Below are 23,944 nucleotides of genomic sequence, written 5' to 3' on the forward strand. Positions count from 1 at the left end.
ATGTAACAACGAATGCAGTTACAACCGAGGTGCAAAGCGCTGCTCGCAGGAGTCAGACATCCTAAACAGGGCGTCGCCAGATTTGACAGTAGAGGCTGCAGAAGTTGCAGCGCGGTTGTAAGATGGATCGGTACTAACTCTTGGACTCCTCTCGGCTGAAAGGCTTAGCAGTTGCCACTCCGCCTGGCACAGGCTACTTTTCTCTATGAGTTGGCCAGAGCGAAGTAGCTCCCTCTCATTTTCAATTCGTCTCCAAGGTCTGGCCATCCTCAACCCGCTTGAAACCCAACACTCAAACTCCTCATTCGCGTCGCCGTTACTTCGATGCCGGCAGACTAACACACAGCGTTTCTAGGATACGCGTCCGGCAGTAAGACACGCCGCACCGCGTAGACTAGCGGCATCCAGTCTAGTCAGTAGCGTCCCGTCTCTTTCGTCTGTCATAGCGACCACGTCCGCCCCTAGTAAGTTTTGAGAGAAGACAGAATGTCAGGAGTAGGCGCGTGGAAGGGGAGGGGCAAAACGGAGAAAAAATGGGGTTAAGCGGGGTCTTATTTATTATTCCGTGGCCTCGAACAAGGCTGCAAAAGGCTGTGGTTGTGTTGGTGCCGTAAAACCATTGAAGCGCCAAGAGACCCGGTCTGGTGCTGAACGTGGAAGGCAAGCAGAACCTTTGCGGCAAAAGGCTCGAGTGGAGAACCAGCGGGACAACGGAACGGCGGGATCAGAGGGATTCGGACTGTTCAGGCCAGACAGGTCGCTCAGCCGACTGCCATCGTAACGTAACCCACTGCCGTCGGTATAAATCTCCTTGAGAATCTCTGCCCCTTCCGGCTTCTGTCGCCTCTACTTGTTAGGGCGTCGCATTTCTTAGCCTCGGTCAGCCAAAAAACCCTCGGGAAGCGACGGACAAGATGGCAGATTTGGTCGTAGTGGCCTGATGGTCTGATGACTTACCGTATCCCCGTACCTCCACCGCCTCTTGACTGTAGTAACAGCAGTAGCACGCTTCAATATCCGGTCGATGGAAACGGCGAAAAAAAAACACCTTTTTGCTCGCTCGCTCGACCTTCAATCTACCATCGTTTCCACCATTACTAGGCCTTTGCTGAGGACGCGGAATCCGTAGCACAAGTCAGCCTATCGAACGCCGACTAAATCGGCTAAATTCGAGTTCTGCTCGCGGGTAAGGGCATGTGTCGATCTAAACGAAACGGCAGCATCGGTAAAGGATATGGGAAAGGTCGCTTTGAACGCAGGACACAAGGAGCACACTCGATTCACTAGTCTCCTGTAGCTCTACCCGCTAACGTGGATCTGATCCGGACATTGCTGGCGCAATTTACATTTAATTGCCATAAAATTGTTCTCGAATCCGCTATTTCGTGGCGTTTTTTCGGCTCTATTTTTCCTAGTTCCAATTTTTTGACTGTCGTACGCGCTAGCTGTATCATATGACAGTACGAATCTGTTGGTACAAATACTACTGCTATGATTATGACTGCCACTCCTCTTCTATATATGTCTATGGTGTCACGTGGGTGTCAGTTTGTGAGTGTAAGTGTAGTTGCGTTGCCCTGTCCTATTCTATATGGTGGCTGGGCAACGTTAGCCCCCGGCGTTTGCTACAGTTACGCTGTCGCAGCTTTTAACCTTCTTTCTTCCAGAACGACGTTTAGCATTATTTAGTTCAACAGTGGTTTAGCTCGTTCGTTTGTCGCTGCCTGTTCGCTTGTTCCGAACAATGGTCAACAGCAAACTCGAGCGGGGACGACGGCGGCACCAGCTATTTTCAATGGTGGGAGTGCTGGCAAGAGTGGTAACGTTTTGCTGCTAAGAATTTGACGACGTTGCATGATAAGCATGACGCACTAAAGCTTCGCTTGTGTTCGTTCTATTTCTATAGCGTTGTCGAACGCAGCTAGAGACTCCGACTGGGAAGCAATTGAGGTCTGAAGGCTCCACTGGCTCTGGCCATGTTAGCTAACAGCGTTGAGTTTCGGCAATCTTGGATTCAGCTTTCGCGCAATAGCCTTCTCGTTGTCAAGAAAAGCGAAGACTGGTAGGAGACAGTGCTGGATACTATGGGACGAAGTGAAGGTGACGCGGGAACGCCCACCTTTTCTCCGCACTTTTTCCTCATTTAGACACAGTAAGCTAGTAAACGACCCAAGCTAGCTCACTATTATTCTAGCCGCTATTTGGTCTACTTACGGCTGCTGGCTGGAAATGTTGCGAAGGGGTCTTTTTTCAGCTATCGCCCCCTGCAAACTCCCGGTTTACCTCAAACCATGCGGCCGTTGACTGGAAATAGACGAACGAATCGAACAGAGCGACGGTTCCCGTCGAACAAGAAGCGTTACCAATGGGTACTGTCAGGGCTGTGCTGACGATGGTGGCGGCAGTGACGACGGCCCCCAAGTGGGGCTATTTGGTGTCCCAAGACGAAAGGTAGATAGGGCCAAAGACGGGGTGCGGCATGGCTTCTGTCATGTCATTAGGAAGAAGCTGCAGTTCGCACGAAGGCACAGCAAACCAGTCAAGCGGCCAGCGAGCCTAGTCAAATAAATTGCTTCGATTTGAATTTCTTGTCAAAGCTTAACACATATTCTCTCGGCCGACAAACGTCATGGCGTTAGCTCCCATGGGCTACCCGCCTCATCTTGGTGCTCACCTGGGATTCTTCGATAGCCAAAAAAAAACTGGTCGAATGTGGTCAGAATAAAGCAGCTCGATGCATAGGTCTTGATGCCTCTTTTCTGAGCGCGGTCTTCCCCTCGGCACCAATCAGATTACCCTATAACCTGCAGTCAGTCCCAACGTGGCACGCACCCTATTCCATTTATGATTGCTATGTTGCTTTATCTTCTCGTATCGACAGATTAGCGCAGGTTTGGTAGTCTGACACAGGTTTAGGTGCTCTATTGATAATTAACGGTTCCTTGAATGCCAAAATAATATGAAATCTTTAAAAGATGCTTGAAGGTTGCCAATGATCAGCACAAATCTCTTGTTAAACAATTTCGACATCGAACCGCGTAACAATTTCAATAACAAGATTCTTCAAAAAAAAAAGGTCGAAAATTCTTATTATATAAATAGAGACAGGTAAACGGTAAATCTGCATCCATAGATTCAGACATAAAATGTGAGTTTACAATTGATAAACTATCTGTTTAAAGGATATACCTTCGTTTCCTTTTTTTGTAGCCAAATACTTCCTTAAATAAAAAAAAATTCCTTAAATTTAGCGGTAACCCTACAAAATATACAAAAACAATCATTATAATCTATAAGAGATAGTGATGGCTTTCTTAAAATGAGTCGTCATGTCTAGGTCCAATAAAAGCTAGCAATGGATAAGTGTTCAAGAAGCGTTTGCATCCATTATTCAGGTAACGTGCACGTCTCGCAACGTAATGGCTAAACATCTTTTACCTTGAAACTCTCTTAGCTAGTCAAAGATAACACGTCGGTGAAACCCAGTGTTCAGACGTGCTCTGCAACGCAGGGTTACCAGATAGTGTGAGCTTTCTCCTCGCACGGCAAAGGAAATGGTATACCGTTTGGATTCTGTTCATGTTCGAAGTAGCTCTGCAATCAGAACGGCAGCTTGTAGATTTAGATGGGTGCACTCGGGTGGACGATCGTCAATAGCACAAAGAGACAAAACAGACGTACAGGTCAACACATATATATAAACTGAACAGATTGGCCGATTGAAACAAATGATACGCAAACCGAGATTAGGGCAGTGGTGATAACGAGTCATGAAAGTATTTGAATGAGCTCGCAACGCCTCCTTCAATGTGGAACAACAATGCCCCCCCCCCCCCCCCCCCCAGCTCCTCTGTTACAACTTCCTGTTAAAGATATTATGCAGTTTGCTAATAAAGGTTTTTTTTTTATCTCTTTCAGGAGTCTGGGCCAATGGCGGCGCAGCACTCGTAGGCTGCGGGGTCTCGAAGAGGAGGGAAAAGGTAAGCAGAAATCTACAACTCCTACATATGCAGAGTTAAACAAAGTCTCCTGACTGTATGCAGAAGTTACCTAACGGTTAGAGTGCCTCCACTTAACATCTTAATTATTATTTTTACTTCTTTTTGCTTCGGTGCTACTTTAACAAACGTAAAATGAAGACTCCTAAACTGTCAAAAAACTTCTACCTTTTCCTGTATAGAGATCGTTTCAAGTTTGTTTTACTGAAATCAAATAAAAATTGATTCGATGTATTAAAACATGAAATCAACCTATTTTGTGTCTGTTTATAATGCTAAACATAGATCTATATATATATTCTTCTCCTTCAATAGCTCACTGTTACAGTATACATGTTAGTAGAAACAAAAGACCATCGACTCATTGAGTAACCGAACAGCGATTTATTGTCATCTGTTTGTCAATTATCGTTCCTATATATTCTGTATCACCTTTTCAGAGCTGTCTTTCAAACGAGAACGCGCCCATATGAGGAAGAGAACCGGGATGTCGAAAGCGACAGTGTGGCCCCGGCTCCAAGCCTCAATGCTAGTAGGTCTTTTACTTGCAGCATATTTCGGCGATGCAACACAATCCCGTAAGTACCCCAATATTGCCTCCTCATACTTAACTCAAACGCCCTCATGGTCTTAAGTTCTCATTTACCACTTCAACTGCGCACCTGGATGAACATGTTACACAGCAAAACGTCGGTTTACATGCTGCCAAAGCCATCTTTATGGTATACGTTGAAAAGTGAGAGATGATTCTGCTTTTTGCAACACAAAAACAGCTCAAGCCGTGAAAGTCTGCGTAGGACGCGCCTAGTTTTCCAGAAGGTTTACCGATAAAGCCGGTAGCACAATACAGCAGGGTAACACTCTTTCAGCGGGTGCCACGTACTTACAGTGCTGTTGAACGTCGCTGTTGAAGAGTCAGTCTGAGTCGAGAAACGTCTGTGCAATCAGCGAGTCATTTCGCTCTAGTTGGACCCTCCTTTTGCATAGAAGCGACCCAGGCAGACTAGGAGTTTGAGCCACCTTCTGGCAAACGCGTCGCTAATGGCAGCTGCTGCATATTCTCGGACGGCCGTTGGTGTCACCAGCAAGGAGAATGAGTAACATTTGAATGCAGGCCGACAAGCAAACGACTACTTCTGTGCACATCGCCGTCTTTAGAATGTGTCGATGTCGCCTATTGTTGTGAGATTCAGAATGCGTTTCGTCCTAATCCCGTTAAAAAACCATACTGCATATTTTACCTTCGACTGCTTGTGTGTTGGTTCAGAGGGGAGGGGGCGGGGGTAGCGATTATAGCGCATTCGCCATTAGTCTCCGCCGCCGCGTATATGCAGCGGACTAGATCCAATTAATGAAAATGGTACCATTAAACGACGTCGACAATGGGGATAGCTTGCGTTGTCAAGGGCACCAACTTGAGACTACTCTTACTTCTGACAGCCGAGAGACACTGTAGATTCGTTTTTTCGAACGGCGAGCATTACTTTGAGCGTAGACGTCGTTGCCTTATTTCGACGAGTCTCGCTCAATGTCTTACTCTGACGTTTTCTGCTTTTGTCTTCGCTTTACCCATTCTTCCGCGTTATCAGGGTTATAACAGCCATAATACTGACTTCTTTCTTGTTCCCGACCTCCAGCCTGTATTATGAATAGATTGGCAAGGAGAGTGTACGCTCAACTATGACCCAACATCGGACGGCGAAAAACCGAGTGGCTTAAGGGCCTATCAAAAGGTTGCCGTTGCCCACGAGACTCGTTACCTAGGTGCACCCGAAGCGATACAATTACAGACTCCACCCTTAGCATCTGCTAGGGCGGTCAAGATAACCGGTCAGCGACTCGGCCATGCGTTTCGTTAGTAGTTGCTTACTTGTTTGGGTGGCTCGCCGACTAGCAGCAGTAAGTCGGCGCTGATAAATGGTTCTATAAGTGTCGCATAAATACCATAATGTCCCTTCGCTTCATGTGGCAGACGAGAACAGCGGCTGCATCAAAGGTTGGCGGTAAGGTTTACTGATTGCGCGTCGCTTGTCCCCTTTTCTGACCGAGCAACGGCCCCCATTCTTCTACCCGCATTGCTGCTTAACAGAGTCGGCACGATAAAGGCTACTAGCTAACTTACTGTGCTCACCTCTTAATCTCATTGTCTCTTTTCTACCCCGGCCAAATGTCCCCCAATTCGTCCGGTTGTAATTTTCTATTTTTGCCTCTTTTTCCCGCCCGTTATTGTACTCATCATTTTGCGCTCTTCCTTCCGGCTATTGCAGGTAAATGGTCGTCGTCTGGGAGCAATCGGCGGGGTAACCGACCCCCTCAGCGGTTTGCCATTGAGCCGCAATCAAAGGTTGCCACGATTGGTGAGGACGTCGTACTCGCATGCCGTGTCGAGAACAAGGTGGGCACTCTACAGTGGACGCGCGATGGGTTCGGGCTCGGTATCGATCGCAACTTATCAGGCTTCTCTCGCTATGCGATGGTCGGTAATGATGAGGAAGGGGATTATACACTGCACATTCGCGGGGTGACGCTCGAGGACGATGCGGACTTTCAGTGTCAGGTTGGAGCGATGGATGGCATCAAGGGGATCCGATCGAGGTTCGCACATCTTAATGTACGAGGTAGGTGGATACAAGGAATGGACGAAGTTACGTATCTGTGTTATTGTAATGTTTTCTGGGGTAATTTTAGGGGAAAGCTATTGAAGTAGGTGTTCTCTATGCGAATCTAAAGACTTACATCATCCTCGTGTGCTGGGTAAATTTTTTCGTTATAGTTAGATATAACAACAGCCAATGGAGAGTGATTCATGCAATGCTGCATGTCACTATCTCACGTAAGAATAAAGATTTAACTTCGCTCGAGGCTTGGACTAATATATATGTAAATATCACAGTAGACTTCTATAATATAAGACAATAGCTGATTTAGCTTCAACACTTCGTGATCGACCTGGGCCAATGCATTGACTTTATTCTTGGAATTGCGGACCAGTTCGACCGAGACAACTCAATATATAATATATTGAGACACTCTTTTGCTCAAGGAACAAAATTAAAAAATACTATCTAAGCGTGTCTTGTAGAAATTTTTCGCGAATATTTTATGCCAAAACGAAAATTCATCATCAGGCACACATATCAGCAAAATAAATATATTAAGGAAAAGAAAAGGATAGTGATTGTTTACAATGACCAACTGCTCTAGGTACTTAAATAGCAAGTTTATATAGCCTACTAAGCCATTATGATCAACAACGTTAGCATGTGGGTTGTTTTGTATTTTTCGTGGCTTCATCTTTTCGTTCCACCTCTGGTCTTTCCAAGGGGGTCTTAGGCGGACGAGTTGGTAACTAACCGCGCGTTTATCAAAACGGTAACGTGCTCGCATGTATTTTTTAGCAGGAAGCAGCGTCTACGAAAGGAAGCCGTGGCAACTCGGCAGCCAACTTTGTATTCGCACCAAAAAATCCGACAGAGTGGGTCTTCTCCGGCGGTTAGCGTCGCTGTTCCTTTTCCACGTTTTACTACTTTTGGTTATCTTCACGCAGAGCAGTACAGGGATTGAGGCCTTCTCTCTGCTCGGGTCTATTGCGTTTCTATCGCTATTCGACTCTTTTGCATTGGCTATTCCATTCTTTGCTGCTCGTTGCTTTCTGCTCTCTCGACACTTCGTCTTCCTCTTTTTCTCGGCAATGAACGAGCCGAGGTGACCCACAACACTGACCAACATAGTAGAGTCCTATGCAAATGTTATAAAGCTGCTACTGGCCACTGACAACGGCTGCCCTGGCAGTGCTGGTAGTAGTAGCAGAGGCAAACTAGCAGCAAACCGGCGTCAGCGGTAACGGTGAAAGGCGAATGTTATAAACGACCTCACGCACTTTTTACCCTGGTTTCCCTCCGACTTACCTTCCCTTCCTCTTACTCCTACAGATCTTCCACAACCTTCACTCCTGTCTGTTCCTGGCCAGTCATCTGGGCAGTGACGCTCGTTCGCCCCTTTCACTCCCATTCTCCTCGAATCCCTGACCCCTAACTCGCTCACTCACGTTACTCTACCACGGTTTCTAGAGACGCTCTCATCGACGGCAGCGACTGTCTATGATATCTAGCAGCGTTGCGTCTCTCACGGCATGCAGCGGCTGGCGATGGCGGCGGCTAGCTGCGAGACAGCTATATGCATCAATAAGAGTTGCAGATAGACTCAGCAGGGAGCCAGCCGTTGGGCCGAGAAGTTAGGCAACTGAGCTCACCACTCACAGTAGAAGCAGCTCTAGGAACGGTAGCAGTGGCTGGTGGTGGTGAGTACCCACTGTGCCAGCCGTAGCCGTTTCGTGTGATAGGCTTATGCTTATGAAGGGTCCGAGCCCTTATTTGGCCGACGTTAACAGAATGCGCTATGCAAGCAAGTGAGCGAGCGCTTACCATTGGACTAACGGCAGAGGCTGCCAGTCAAGTGTTAGTTACGAGAGGAGCGCCAGCTTCGTGAGTTGTGCGCCCGACTTGATCATTGGCCATAACCCCCATCGTGCCCGCATGCTGCCAGAAGCTGGAGAAAAAATTTGAAGAGATCTACAGATAAAGACTGCATTTGCAGCGACTACACCGGCGAATAGCCTCGAAGGACAGTAGGTTGATGAGTGCTAGTTGAAAAATTTTAGCAGAAGGGTGTTTCTCCACGCATGCGTTTGCCTCCACTACTACAACTGCGAATAGACCCATCTAACTCAATAGAGATTGGTTTTGCTTACGATCGCATCTATAATAGTTCTCCTTGTGAGCCAATCCTTTGGAAGGACAACGTGCAGACCAGTTAGCGAACGCTTGAATAGGCCAGCCGAACCTACCTGCCATTGTGCGGCTCTAGACGAATTGTCGTGTTGGATAGATTGTATTGAACCATACTTCATTTACAGGCGAAAGAGGAAATACATAATTCGTAGCGATCTGGCCCAGAGGCCTTGGCATTGACGCTGCTGGCCTTAGACAACTTTATTCCGGCTCGCATTACCACACGACTAAATTAACATGGCCTTGATTCTCTTTCCTTACGTCATATTCGGTCTTCGGTGAAACTGTAGGCGGGGGCGAAGAAGGCCGAGGTGGAACGAGTTATTTTGAGATGGCGGGCACTGCTAGCGACGGTGCTTTGGATGCCTCTAGAGAAGGACAGACAGAAGCCAAGGAAACGAAGGTGGCCAAGCGAAACGAATTAGGAAAGAGAGTTTAAGTAACTTCAGTACAGCATGCCGAGTATGGCCTGCCTGCTTGTCAGCTTATCCGACAGGCCTACAGCTAAACAAAATAAGCCGCAGGCGCACACGTCGCAACGTCTTTTGGCCTGCCTTTATGTACTGCGGTTCCGCTATGGAGACACGTTGTCGTGTGGCTTATGCACGGTGGGATTCGACAAGTGACAAAAAATCGGTAAGAGAGAGAACTGGGAACGGGGTTAAGGACATGGCAATACAATTCAGGAGGCAGTTGCTTGTTTGTTAACTCCCGAGCGTCGTAATGACCCTTGGTGTTGAGTGGCTGCTCCATTTGCTTTCGTAGACAGCTGACGACTGTAGGTCATGTATAAGATGTGTATTCCCCACAAAGAGCGTCCAGTATTAGCTGACCGGATGGCCAGGGAGCGAATCAGCGCAGTAAGGGGTTATAAGAAGACATCTTCACCGATACAACAGAACCGAGGAAACAAACCAACCCGTCACTATATGCGTACTTTTGTCACCATTGTGGCTACCTCTCCGTGAAACTTCCGAAAGACAAAATTTGGAAAGCGTACGCGGTGCGAAGTGATTCAGTCACTACACTTTGGACAAACTAAATCTTATAAATGTTGTCCTTGGCACTATACGATGTCGTCGAGCGTGCCGACTCCAATCAAATTCTACCACGATATTTAGCATTGAACGACAAACATAAGGGAAGCTTACTGTTCAGCAAGTTTTTGCGCAGAAACTTCAGAAACCGTCAAAACCTACAAGCAATCAAGTTAAAACGAAATTTCGAAAAACTACGTTCAGGAAACAAAAACTTCATCGAGCTTAACAAACGCTAGGACGAGCAAGTAATCTAATAACGAGCGTCATAATATGACAGTCGTTCTTTTTTCAGCCAATATGTATATATATATATATACATACATGTGTGTGATTTGCTCAATGCAAATACAATCCGTAAAGTGTGTTTACGTGGATATACATGGGGTTCATGGTAATGTATTTGCCCAAGACGGGTGCACAAAGATGTCTCAGGAAAACACGTATAGCACAAGTTTTCATACGGAATATAATAGCGTATAGTTGTACCCATAGGAGTGGTTATAGTTGAAGGATGCAGCAGCAGTCTATATCGGGCGTACATTGTAGAACGTTTATGGGACTGGCCGTGTCACGTCTGAAATCGAGATACGGACCATTCTCCACCAACCACCTCAGGAAGCTTGCGAAGTCCATTAGTTGTTTTTGTCTCTGCTATGACGCCCAAACAGGCCTCGGTCGCGAGACAACCGCAGCAGCAGGAGGATTAGCAGTAAAGGAAACTGGATGAGGACAAAGACCGAAATAGATTTGGCCTGACTTACGGACGCGAACAGGAGGCCACTGGATGGCCGAAGACCACGTGCATCTAGTGAGCCGGTTGCGGTCATAGTGCACCTATAGTAGGTTAGCCTGTGGTATTCGTCATGTGGTCGTTGGTTTGGGCAAAACTCGCGGTTCTCGCCATTCTCAAAAGCTGTATATAATGTTGTAAAATCACATGATTGAGGTGCACTTTTCAAGCCCCGTGAATTGATGCTGACGGTACTGTTCGTGATGACAGAAGGAATAATGGCGGTGATAGAAAACACGGGCAAAAGATAGGGCTTCGTTAAAAAAGAGCTCAATACAACGCGTCATGGGGGATGGATTTTACTGGCCTGCTGTACAGTGCAGCGCAAATAGTGCATCTGAACAGCTCTTTCGGTGAGAGCCATTCAGTAGCTGAAAGTGTACGGTGTACAACAATAGAATCCGTGTGGGAAGCGGCATCTTGCTAAGCGCGGCGTCTGCCCCCACTGCTGCTGTTGCACACTCCACTGCGTCTAGACGATTTCGCTTCATACGGGACTGCCTGTACATGCAAGTTAAGGCTAGACTATGTACAGTAACTTGGTCGGCTCTTCGAGAACACGGCGGAGATCGCATAAGAATTTGTGATTGGTTCTGGGCAAATGAAGGCCAGAGGACGATGTCCGCTAACTGATCCGTCAATTAAAGGCCGAACGCTTCACCCAACGAACGCGTTGAGATGGACAGAGGGACACTGCTGACTAACGGGCGGTCGGGCAAGGAACTGGAAGATACTAACGAGTGAGTGATGAAAGAGTTATAAAATTTTAGGATAGTGATGCCAGTACGATGCTGCTGCTGATTGTAACGTCGTGTACAGTATCGTAGTTTTTCTCTGCGGGTAACTAAAAAAGACGGACAAAAGAGGGACGACCGAAGGTAGGCGCCAGCGGAACGAAGAGGCCACCCTTCCCCCACCTTCCCCAACTACCGGGGTCCACTGTTGAGTCGATCGCCGGAGGAGAGCTAGTAAGTGTGTAGGCTGTGCTCTTATTCTCTATAACAATAGCAAGAGACCAAGATCTCGTTAACATGCAATGAATAATATATAATAGACATCCTGCTAAACAGGAAAGGTCAGTGTCCTCCAGCTCGCTGTGCTCACGCCTTTAAAAGATGCCCTACTACAAAGATGAAGGCGGCAAAAGATCGACGATTGTGCCAGTCATGGCGACGACAGTTTGCAGGCTAGCAAACCAGTGGGCAGAAGTAGCCGAAACATTAAGCTGTGAGTCGTCCCCTTATCAAGACTGAAGGTAAAGCAAAATGCATTGCTCATGTTTCACGTTTCACTCGATCTAGTAGCAACAATAACTCGATAGACGTTGATATCACCGCAGTCAGTACTTTTTCCTAGCTATTTTGTAGAAATATAACGCCCGCTATAACGCGTAATGTGTTATTGTAGATTACTTCGCACGGTTTGGCTTGGCAACGCTGTATTACCACTATGTATCGCTTTGGGAAACAGTCGGCACAGAGCCACAAGTTTCCAGCACTTTCATGTGTTCACAGGGTATGCTGGCGTATGGTTGTTCCGTAACAGGCTTTTATGATACTGCAACTCTTAACATTATAAGTCTTGCTAAGCCGTACTTCGGAAACTGCACGCGAACTTCTATATTCAGCATTGCAGTACCGGACCGGAACAATGTTGATATTGAACAGCCAAAGCAGCCAGAAATAGTGGAATATGCTAGCTTCTACTAAAATCAGCTGACAGCCTTGCCGGCAGCGTCAGGCTTTTGGCCATCGATATGTTTCAAAATTGTTAACAAACATTGATAGAATTGCCTTCGATGCAAATATTACCGAAACATAAAAATGACGCCGTTTTATTTTATTTGTTCATATGAAGCCATAGCTTAAATGCGATTGTAAAGCCAAGAGTATGTTTGCTGTGGGCAGGCGCGATGAGAGACTGACAGCCTATATACCTACATTATATATTTGTAAGTTAGTATAATTTACAGTCTGAACCTTTTGAACGTTACGCCGCGTTCGACCTGATATGTGCTATAGCAGATTTCAGGTCAAAAATAACTTAAGTATACCCATTCTTTCTTTCTACCGGAAATATCAGCAGAAACTTTGCAAGGCCTCCTTTTGAAGTTCCATTTAGCTACCTTGATATCTGCCTAGTTATACAAAATCAACAAATCGGTTAGCTATGTCGATTTGTTAGGCCCATTCAGTGGCGAGGTTTACAGAAGTTACAAAGATGTTCTTTTCACGACGATGGGTATATGATACATGCGCCTATACAGTCACCATATATCGCTATGATCTTTGTTTTATTGATTCATGATGTCATAAATATTATTGCAATAATTTATTGAACTTAGCGACGCACTGAACCGGCTTGCTCCCGCTAGGACCAAAGGCAAAAGATTACGCCAACATGGGAAGTTAACCGTTTATGAATGAATCACTTATCCACGTTTGCTGCGGTCTGTGCGCATGCTCTTGTGTGTATGTCTTTGACATTAAATTCTGCGGATGACAGTTGTTATTGCGGCCGGCTAGTTTTGCTGACGCCGTCGCACTGCTAGTTTCTGTTTTCCTCGTAGCGTTCCCTTCTGCACAGCGGCCGTGTGCCCGCTTAATCGGCCCTGCTCATAGCCTGTCGAATCCTGACCTTAGCGCCAGCAGCTATGGGGCTGCTGTTTGTACCTCAAGCGTATGAGCCATTAGCGGTTTAGTATTAGATTGTCTAGTTAAGTGCCCCTTGCCCTAATGGCTTGCCAATAACCGCGTTGCCATTTATTCAATAAAGAACGATACTAGTCACTGCGACAGTTGCTATTTGCTGGTAGTTACTTGTGTCGCTGCTAATGTTTGAGCCGCGGTCACCACACCCGCCATTGTGAGCCTCAAGTGCAGCCTGACCTATGTATCACCACAGTTTCATCCATCTACGTATCAAGAAAAGCAGCGGGGCGGGGGGCAGTCAACCTGCACCCCTGACGTTTTTAACCTATCCTGACCTCTTTGCATTATCTGCGCCCACCACCCGCGAAAAGCTGTAATTCGCTTGGCAAGCCGGTTGGTTGGTAGAAAATGATGGCGCCATACCCCTTTCGTCAAGATACGGGCCAAATTGAATCTAGGGAACGTATTCTGTGTTATACATATTTCCTGAAGTTTGACACCAATTGCCAATACGAAACGCTGTTTTTTGGTGTTTTTATTTTCACCTATTTCTTTCACTGGCATACGGTTGATCCAGTGCATGTATAAAAGGCGCAATATTACATTGACTCATAGTGTAAAATTCATGATACAGACCCATAGAAACGCGCAAAGCATATGGATGTATAGTAGTGCAGAGAAATGAGTAATTTGCGTAATATAAGCGTACATTTATTGTATCCTTTCTCAATAGAAAACCCTTCTGTGTTAAGCATAAACAATGTTAGATTTTAGAGGTATGTTATTATTATCATACTTGGTCATCATTTTTGTTACTGTACAAACTTAATTCCGATAACGTAATGAACGTACGTCATATAATGACGTGCACAGCCTCACTATGCTTTGGCCTCTGCTATGCGACTTCATACGACGTAAAGAACGATGCTTTATATCTACATTCGGTATTGCGCTGTAAACCTAAAATGAATACTTAAAAACTTCCACTCTACGTGTCAGTGAGAGAGTTGAATCACATGAAATTTAACACACAGATAACATGTAGCAGGGTGATATGTGGCCCTTCTATCCCGATGTGCGTACAGGCACTTGTGCCTTTGATGTCTGTATCTCGATGCAGCTTATATTCCAACACAGACACTACTACCGCAAATATTACTAGCAGCAGTACGGGCTACGTAAGCCACGAATCCAGAGTCTCGATGGCCATAGGGGCTGTGCGCGTCGTTTGCTCTAAAGCGTGCAAACAAATTTAAAGTGGGTCGTTAACCCATTTTGACGATGGTAAGTGTCTCCCAATCCGGATTGACGTCCCAACCACAACTACAGCCTCTGGCTCTATTGGCCTTATTGAAATCTCGCCACCGCCTCCTAGTTAGCGTCCGGTTCCCATACCTCTGTCGACCTTAGCCCATACCTAGCACTATCGCAGACAAATCTGGTAACTAGAACAGCGTTCGTTGTGGTTTGCTACAGTTAGCTCAGTCAGAATCTGGATGTAATGTCCAAGACGTCGACCTTTGCTTAGTCGACAAATCTGCTGCCGCCTTCACCGCGGCTCACCCGAATAAATCTGAAATTCTATGGCTGCGGCCATGCTGTGGTCCGACTTGGTTACTTCCTGATGTCGTTGTATGCTTCCACAAAAAAGGCATGGTAGTTGTAACTTCAATTACATCGCCTCAATCGACTCCCTGTGACCAACGAGAAAAAGCACTATTTATTTGTCTATCGAGCGTCATCATTGATGGTTTGTTTCTTTGCCAAACAACCTGCGTGGCCAGTGGCATCGTTAACGGCGGTCATACAGCTGTTCAGATATGTATATTGACGATGCTAAACGTGCCATCGATTGCTTCGCCATTGATGTGTGAACGAACTGAAGTCATCAGACAGGATGAGTAAGGTAACAGAGGAAATGGTAGGGGCTCGGGGGCAGAAGCAAACATTTGGATGGTATCAACGGCTACACGGCAGGTTCTGGACAGCCGCAATCTCGGTCGCAAACTTTGCCCCCCCCCCCCCCACCCCCCCTTCCCGTCCCCGGCGCTATAAAGAGCACGACGGGGCTGTAGCATTAAGACCTGTCAAATCAAGCATTGAACATGCGTTCATCCGCTGATGGCACGTTACTTTAAATCGGCTCCCTTCGCCGGCGGTCGTTCTGAGAGCTGCATACAGTGCCGTCGCTTGTCTGCATATGAGATTGAAGTGTCCAAGAGGGTACTAGCTACCTAAGGGCTGAGCGAGGAAAGAAGATACGCCCGCCAGTGCTGCTTGTAGGTATAGGCTGGCGCATCTACCAATAGCAACATACCAAGTAGGGGTTCGATTGCTTCCCTTACTTCACCACCCCTAGATGGTGTGAGTGTTAATCGCACTCACCCACATTCACACGGGTACATACGACGATTAGAGAAAAGGGAAGTAGTTGGTTTGGTGTAAAGGCTTCAGTTTGCGGGTGGTAAGTCAGACACTTTTGAACGAACATCAGAACATAACAGCACGTCACGCTACGACACCATCATTGTCTGCTGCAGCGTCTGAGCTGTGTCATCGTTGTCGTCTGGCCAACCAAGATGAAGCTTCATGCTCCTGTTACGATCGCTTACACCAGTGTCGCCTGCTCTCCTTCTGATTCAACGCAGTTAGAGGCAGTAGCTGCATTCATTGGGGCTGGTCTGTTGCCAGCTAAACATAATCATTAGCGCTGTGCCGCTACCTCGCGCATGAATTTCGTCGCTCGCTCAATCACGACAATGACCGCGTTGATTGACTGCTGTTACTGTTGCGTAAGTGCGTGTAGCCGACAGGAACGCATCGGGTGCTGGCTACCAAGCCGCTAAGCTAGGTTGCCCTTAAGGCCAGGTTTGCAAGAGTCACGAGAATTCTATCTGTCTACATCATCGAACATCTCGTTACTTGCCGCGCAAGTCAAAACCTAACAATAATAGGCGGCAGAAATGAAGGTAACGAAGGTAGGAAGACCGATTTCTACGTGAGAAAATGTAAAGTTTCAGTAAACCATTGCAGGAGGTCATGGTAACCGGCGTTAAAGGTAAATAAGGAAATATGCCTCCAAGAAAAGGAAACGCCAAAGGGGGAAAGGCGCATAGGGTAAAAGGCGATTCAGTATACGAGAGAAAGAGCTGCCAGTATAAAAGTTGTGGATATTATAGAATTGATTGATGATAGAATAAGTGGAAAGTGATGGAGGTGAATAGCCGACTGGAGGTAAAGGCAAGTATCATCAGAGCCAGTAAGCAATTGCCAAAACTGACTGTTTTCTCAGCTCTGTCTGTTTATAAATGGGTGACGACGGCAGCAGCGGCAGGGAACTTCATTAGCGACAAACAACCAGACTGCTTGTAGCCTATGCACACGCCAACAATATCTGCTGGGAAATCTGGACAGCACAAAATAGGTAGGTACCTTCTTAAAGAAGGTTCAACGGAATAAGGTACGCCCTTCTTTCTAATACGCTGCTCTGCTAATGCGGTGCCGCTGTTAACTGCTGTTGTTGCTAGTGGTTACAAAGCATATTCATACAATATGTTAGGTTAAAGATCCATGCTATATAATGAAGAAGTGGTCGGCTGTTGTGAGGGTTTACATCCTCATATAACTTTATCTTTAGGTTAGCCTGCACCACCAAAGTAGTGCATTTGTAGAAATTGAATGAATTACACAAGCTGATGTGACATTTTGTCCAAATTGTCAAACGTTGTCATATGATAGATGATGAAGGCAGGGAATGTGTTCAGACGGCTGTAGATCTCATTGGCAAGATATACGGAAGCTAGAGTAGGGACTGATGCGTCCTGACGTTGCCTAGCCACAAAACTGTGCGCCCACGCAATCCAATAAAACGACATTTAGGTTTGTCCCCTGAATATATTCGGAACCCTGCTGCATCGATGACTGGCTATTTGTGCTACACCCGTAACGGTTAAAAGCGCCTGAATACGTCGAGTGGTAGGCACTGTGCATATGTAAGGTCAAAAACAATTCAGACTAGTCAGTTTCGCCATATCACCACCTCGTAATAACTTTGATCTTAGGGTATTTCGAAGCCCTTCTTGCCACTCCCACTCGAATGGGTCTACAATCTAAGTTAACTTTTGATGTGGCTTGCTTCCAAGTGGCGCCATACAATTCGATCGTTCGACAATATTCACTAGCCAATAGTGGTGGTAAGGGCGTTGATGCTTCAGTGCGGTACAAACGGCACGCGCACACACACACACTTGTCCATATTACGTTATAAGTGTACGAGTGCTCATGCATAATAAGGCAACCCTATATCTTATATATGAGCCACGCAGCGCTTATCTTATATGACGAAATTGCATCATTTAAAGCTTCGGCATGTTGTATCAAACTCTAATGGTTAAGGGCAACACTGCCATCACCGCTACTTCAGCAGAAGGTCCTTGAAAGAATGACACAGGAAGAGTAAGAAAGACGGAAGTAGTGAGAGACTTCATAGTCAATTTTATTGTGGCCTCATTTCCGGAAGCAAAGCGTCTTCACTCTAGTCAGTTCCACGAGTGCCGCCCGGTCGTTTCTGCCCTTCCTATATCCCCTAATCAACCCTGTCTAACAAGCAGAGTTGGTACAGCTAGTCTGTGGAGGCAGCTGTCGCGTCGCTCGCATGAACTTGACTCATCTCACGCTCGCGCGTTCTAGACTCTCGTGATTTCGGCTAGCTGGCTCACTATCCGCGAGGTTGCTGCTGCTATTGCTACAGCGGCCGCCGTGCATCGCCCGGCCAGCGTCTATGTTAATTAAGAAAATGAGGTGACGTCTCACTTTCTCTGTTCAGGGAGACTACTTTAACTTCTAAGTTCTGCAAACCGTTGCTGCTGACGCCGTCCCACCACTGACTGAAGGAGGCAGCAGCCACTTCGCCTTTACCTCGTCTCCACAAAATGTTACCGTCTGCAATGACCGAAGTCTCTTGATCCTCAGAAAGACGAGCCGACACACACAAACACGTATATATATATATATATATAAACCACGTACATGTGTATAGTTCCAACATTAGCAAATAAAAGATAAATGATATCACCGACAGGAAGCAATTAAAGGTGAGTGCGTACGGCTATGGAAAGAAAGTCGATTTAGATGCAAGGCAAAAAAATAGATTGTGCTTCAATCATAAGGACCACGTCACGTGCGAACGATAAACCGCGCAACATAGTTTCATTGACTTTTGGTTATGAAGGTTCACCTGAACATTGGAGGCGGTTGCAGTCGTCTCAGAAGCTTGTTTCATTCCTTCATTCGCTTATTCTCGTTCAGCCTTTTTTGCACTGTATTATTTTTGCCTTTGAGACTGGGTCAACTGAGTTGAGCTCCGTTTCCCCGGACGATCTCAATGGTTGGCCGGACAGACGGGCAGGCAGGCAGACAGGCAGGCAACTGCTTGTTGCTGCGCCGACTGATATCGTACCCTTTTTCAACCTCTTCCTTCTATATCGGGCTAGTCGTTGACACAACATTCGGCACACTGCGACCCAATCCGAAAAGATGGCAGCGAACTCCCAACAGCAGAAATAGGAGTTATTTCGATGTATGTGTGCGTAGGAGGCACAGAACGGATGCGATACATAGCTCAGCGTTCTTCTAAGCCAAATGTTGGGTCACAGCATGGAGACATTTGTGGGCCGGGCCAACATCGTCCGGCGCAGTAGGGTAGAAAAAGATGGGATAACAGCAGCAGAGGCTTGTCTGCGATTGCGGCGGATAGGCAAGCGTGGGGAGAGGACGAGGGCGGAAGAAAAAACGTTACGAAACGAAATTACATTTTGCGCTGCCGCACTACACACTTCTCTGAGGAATCCTCCGTATGCGTGGTTGCGGTGAACCAAACGCACAGGCACGATATGGCATAGTCGTCGTAGGCTCTGCCTCATACTAGGTGGAGGAGTACATTTGCTGTATGCACGACCAATGCTGACGCGATGGCATGCATGTCTCTCACGCCGACGTCTTCTCCCGATGCTCAATTCTAGCTGTACTACCCACTTTCTCGTAGGGTCCTTTAGCTTATTTGTATCCTGATACTAGCTTAGGGTCCAGAGAAGCGAGTATCTCAGTCTTGGGATCGTCTAGGAGGAAAAGAAAAAGAATGGAAACAGGCGTAGAGGTAGGAGAAGCTCCGAGAGGTACCGGGAACGAACATGATCTCTGCGGAGTCACATCCTATTCGGGACCGCATGTTCATCCTGCACGCACAACCTCTGTAACTCCGCGACCTCTGAAACTTCTGCAACTGTAGCCGCTGCCGCCATGATACGAAGACCATGCTAACTGGGCGCCCTTACGCTAAGCGCGAATCCTTGCCATGGAGTAGCGTGCAACCAAAGAAACATCATCATAGAAGAGAAGCAGGCGAAGAGCGAGAGGCAAAAGCGCAATTCTACAAAGAATGCGTGGCGCCTACCGCCTCAACTCTGAAATCCCTGTTCGCTGTGTGCATCTGTCTGCATGTATCTTCGCAGAACTATACTATATAAATACGTTTCCAAGCAATAACATAACGGTCCTATCAGGATGAAGTTATACGCATATATATGTCATAGAATATTGAGGTATTCCTCTTCTAATCTCCAGAACATTTTGCTATATCCCGACAGCCCCAAAGGCTACCTGCCAGCGACATAGGCTTGTTCATTGCAATTACTTTTGGCAACATTGCTTTCGTAGGATTCACATAGCTAATGCGTAGTGATGGGTAGAGACCTACCAGAAATTCAAGAGGCTCCGTGTGCCTAATGATACGCGGATTAATGTCTTAGACAGCATTTGAGCCAAGAATATATCTCTCAATGTCTTCACGACGCAGTGGATATCTAATCTCCTGATTAAAGGACACCGAGGGTCGTAGTTTCAAATTCTACCGAAGGCACGTACTATTTTATAATTAACTGCTATTTTAATAATAATAATGTGTTTTTATAACGAAAGTGAGATATTTACACACATACATATATATATGTAGATAATGCTGGTATAATTCACACGACTTGTTCACTGTCTGTTATCGATACCATCAGGAAGTTATATAAAGCAGCCTTCTTACAGATTGACCATCAATGAGGAACACACAGAATACACTGTGCCTGATTTCGGGTAATAGGACACCACCTGTCATCGAGAATCAGGCCAAGATTGGCATTAGAATACCAACGAACACCATACGCCCTGAAAGTCCTATTAAGTGTTTGGTGAAAGCACTGCATACGGTTCCATAATATAATAGACACGAGAACGGGGCGCTTGTTTTGTACACTGTGCTACCGTTCTTTGTAATGAACATACCATGGAATCTCAAGCGCATAGATCCATATGAATATTCGTCTCTTTCCCTTTGTTGGATAGCTTTTCTTACGGCCATCAGCAGGAATTGCCAACCACTCTAAGTTATTTCGAGTGGTTTACAATTCCTACAAGCCGTTCTTCTCCTTTCTAAGTTACTTCAAGGTAAGAACGCATGAATAGCTAGTCCTATAATGAAAACAACAAACTCATCTTGTAGGTCACCTATTGTTGGCTACAGGATTTATCGATAAATTAAAATCTGCAACTAGAGCTCGAATGACAAGGGTCTGTGAAATCATTGTTCTGCCGTATACGAATACGTTTATTGTAAAGTACCAAAAAAGCACCAACTTGAGTGTCAAGTTGAGTTACCTAGTTTGTCAAGAGGTTATTTGTCAAATGGTCGAGTACTTTGGTAACACGTCAATGTCGAATTGATGTCACTACAGGCTTCTTCAGGCAAGAATATGCTCATGACCGTAGATCTGCATACAAAGCACTCGGCAATAGTTAGTATGCATGTCTTATCCATGTACAACTACACACGTATAAGCCTTGTTTCCTCGAAAGATTATGTATAATGATTTGGGTGCTTCTTATTGCAGCGGTCCGCTCGGGACATCCTTCTTCTTCGCTTCGGACTTCTCCTCGCTTTCAGCCAAGATATGGTTATAAACTATCCACTTGGGCATGAAATGCTAAACGTTAACATGGAAGCACACAAGTAGAATTTTACGCGCACGAAAGAAACAGTTTGAGCCTTCATCCAATATAACCTATCACGACGAGTAATCCGCCACTTGGACCTGGAATATAATACACGGTCTCATACGTATTATATAGAAACTGTCGACAGTGAACGTCGGTGAATACTGAACACAACGTTCCATTCGTTGCAGCTAATAATACGATCAAATTATTTTCAGAAGTGGTATAGTCCAGCACAAACAGGTTAGCTTAATCAATTTATGCCCAGTTTCCACATGGCCACCTGATGTTTTTACGGAATGCTTCTGCCACCAAGTGATTCGCTCTGGGTTACTGTAACCCATACCAACGTACCCAATACAACGATTGAGGATATCGTGCAATAGATGCTATCCCACTTTAGCTATCGAAATTCAAGATACTTGTAATAATAATTAAGCAATCGTAATAATAATTATATGATATATTATAGATCTTGTTAGCTGCTAATTAAATAGACTACTGTAGACACACATGTTCTATGGGCGGATCATTTTTCCGTAACACAAACACAGATTGATTCTGCACGCTTGTATCTGTCTGCGTCGTCAAGTATAGCTGCGCAGTTATCAAAAGCCACGTGGTTCACCTGATCTGTCTGCAGCGTAATCATTGCTCACGTTTCGAAAGATCAATAGGCGCATTTGCCTCCGTATGGCCGGCGACGAAACGTGCCGCTCTCAAGGAGCTCGTTCGTCATTCTCGGGAGACAATTTAATTTGTTAAATTCCCTTGATAGAACAGAAAGCAGCTAACTGATCTTGACAATAACAGTAACACAGTTGAATTTATTATCATGGCCGATCCGTCTTCCAAGTAACCTAATGACAACATTATTTCCTTAGCGATTTGGCGTTTCAAATATGGCCTTGTACCTAAACATGTGTTATACGTACTGGTGTCCATTTGCGAGTTCCCGGTCGCCCTAGCTCGTCCCACGCGACACTCTATGCGCTATGCGACACTTCTTCGGAGAGCTCAGAGGAAAGTGCTTTTTCTAGCAATTTCGGGGGTTAGGGTTACAGCCTCGTTGACTTTTCAACCCAGTTTCGGAGTGTCCCACCGTGTTTCCGCTAGTCGCTGCTATAGTCTGCGTCAGCTCCCTTGTTTCTGTTGATGTTGGAAGGGTTTAGACCGATGCGAATTAAGTGACTGTACGGTGACAAGATGCCATGACATTACAAACAAATACTAAAACAGCAACAACGGTCTTATTTAGCCTTTCGGCGAAACTCAATAGGATATTTTTATGTAGAGCACATATTCCCAGAATCAATTAAAAGAGTCTATGTTTGAACCCAACCATCTTATTATAGATCTGTGCGTACGCTGGCAAAGTGTTTTGTTGATTATTAAATGATAAAAGCCAGACAGACTCAGCACCTTTGTCATAATCAATGTTTTAATAAAAAACAAAAAAAACCTATAGCCCAAACGCCTACTCAAAGACGCTCTTCGATGTTTTCTTTTGATTGTGCAGTTCTCTCCAAGGCAGGAAGACAGTTTCCAATATGTAATCTTGTCTTGTCGTCATCATCTCGAGAGTCATTATCATATTTGTCACCCTTGCCTGGTAGAAATCCGCAAGAAAATCCGCAGACTTCGGTGTAAGTAACGGGAGACCACTTAGACATCGTAACTACTCAAATGCAATAGATAAACTATCTCAGCGTTCACCCGCTATTTGTAGATTGGCAAGGTCCAGCCTTCTCTGATCGAGCCGCACATTGGCGTTACGTGTCACACACCAATGCAGTGCGCGGCCGAAGAGCACTGTTGTTGCCAGGATCGGCGTTGCCTTTGTCCTGGTTCAACGCAACAATAGTTTTCCCGTACATGGCCATAGCCTATCTGAACGGGGAAATAGCCCACCGACAGAAACGTAGATGTTGATAGTGAACTACAGATTGGTACGCGGTGTTCGCGACAAGTTCCTTTGCTTTTAAAACTCTGCTCGTTTCCTCATCTAGGCGTGCTTGTCTACTTGTTTGGCTGGCTATGGCGGGCCTCGCAGGAACGTTACAGTTCTCAACTCTCAATGCCTCTCCGTAGAGACTGGTACGCTCACAGATTCTTTCGCCCTTCCATACTTTAACCTTCAACATTCGAGCCTCCTTTGCAGCCTTCTACTTCGTTGAAAACGTCGAGCCATTCTTGCGGCCTATGCACGCCGCGTTTTTCTGCCGACCAACCGAAAGGCCTAACATCAATATGTGTGACTATGCGACGAGCGAAGCCGTTCTTCTCGTGCATCCCGTTTCGCTGCACAGATTTCCTGCTGGGTATGCAGGATATCGTTGTTCAAACAGTTCGTATTGGATCTACTATACGCTGTACGTTGTTCGGAACCCGTTTGAGGTAAAGCTGCTTTGTCGAGGCAACAACACAAGCTACTCGTAAAGTCGTTTAGTAATTCCACGCTATAGTCGTTGCTGTCGACGACCCGACACTCCATTAGCAGAGTGAAGCTAGACTTTTGTAAGAACACGGCCAAAATATTTCTATAGGTTGCAACTGCACAGTGAGACGCATGGTCCTTGCTTCGACGATTCAGTCGATGACGGTAGCGATGACTAAAATCGCGTACGCACATCCGATT

The 23,944-nt window shown here is 46.0% G+C and overlaps 1 protein-coding gene across 9 annotated transcripts in view; it reads left to right on the forward strand.

Annotated features, from left to right (window-relative positions):
• The window catches only part of LOC111255269 (irregular chiasm C-roughest protein-like), a 165,251-nt gene that overhangs the window by 88,956 nt on the left and 52,351 nt on the right, over nt 1-23,944 (forward strand). For 7 of the 9 annotated variants that reach the window (XM_086985772.1, XM_022817033.2, XM_022817035.2 and 4 more), the window contains 3 exons: nt 3,919-3,980; nt 4,439-4,576; nt 6,266-6,616. In XM_086985772.1, the coding sequence (XP_086841898.1) occupies nt 4,468-4,576; nt 6,266-6,616 (460 nt within the window). In that variant the 5' untranslated portion in view covers nt 3,919-3,980; nt 4,439-4,467. Of the gene's footprint in view, nt 1-3,918; nt 3,981-4,438; nt 4,577-6,265; nt 6,617-8,178; nt 8,626-15,761; nt 16,694-23,944 lie in introns of those variants that run through there. The other 2 variants (XM_086985802.1, XM_022817037.2) reach the window with 2 other exon arrangements.

The sequence above is a fragment of the Varroa destructor genome, unplaced genomic scaffold (genome assembly GCF_002443255.2).
Source record: "Varroa destructor unplaced genomic scaffold, Vdes_3.0 BEIS01000001.1, whole genome shotgun sequence".
In the NCBI taxonomy this organism is placed as follows: domain Eukaryota; kingdom Metazoa; phylum Arthropoda; class Arachnida; order Mesostigmata; family Varroidae; genus Varroa; species Varroa destructor.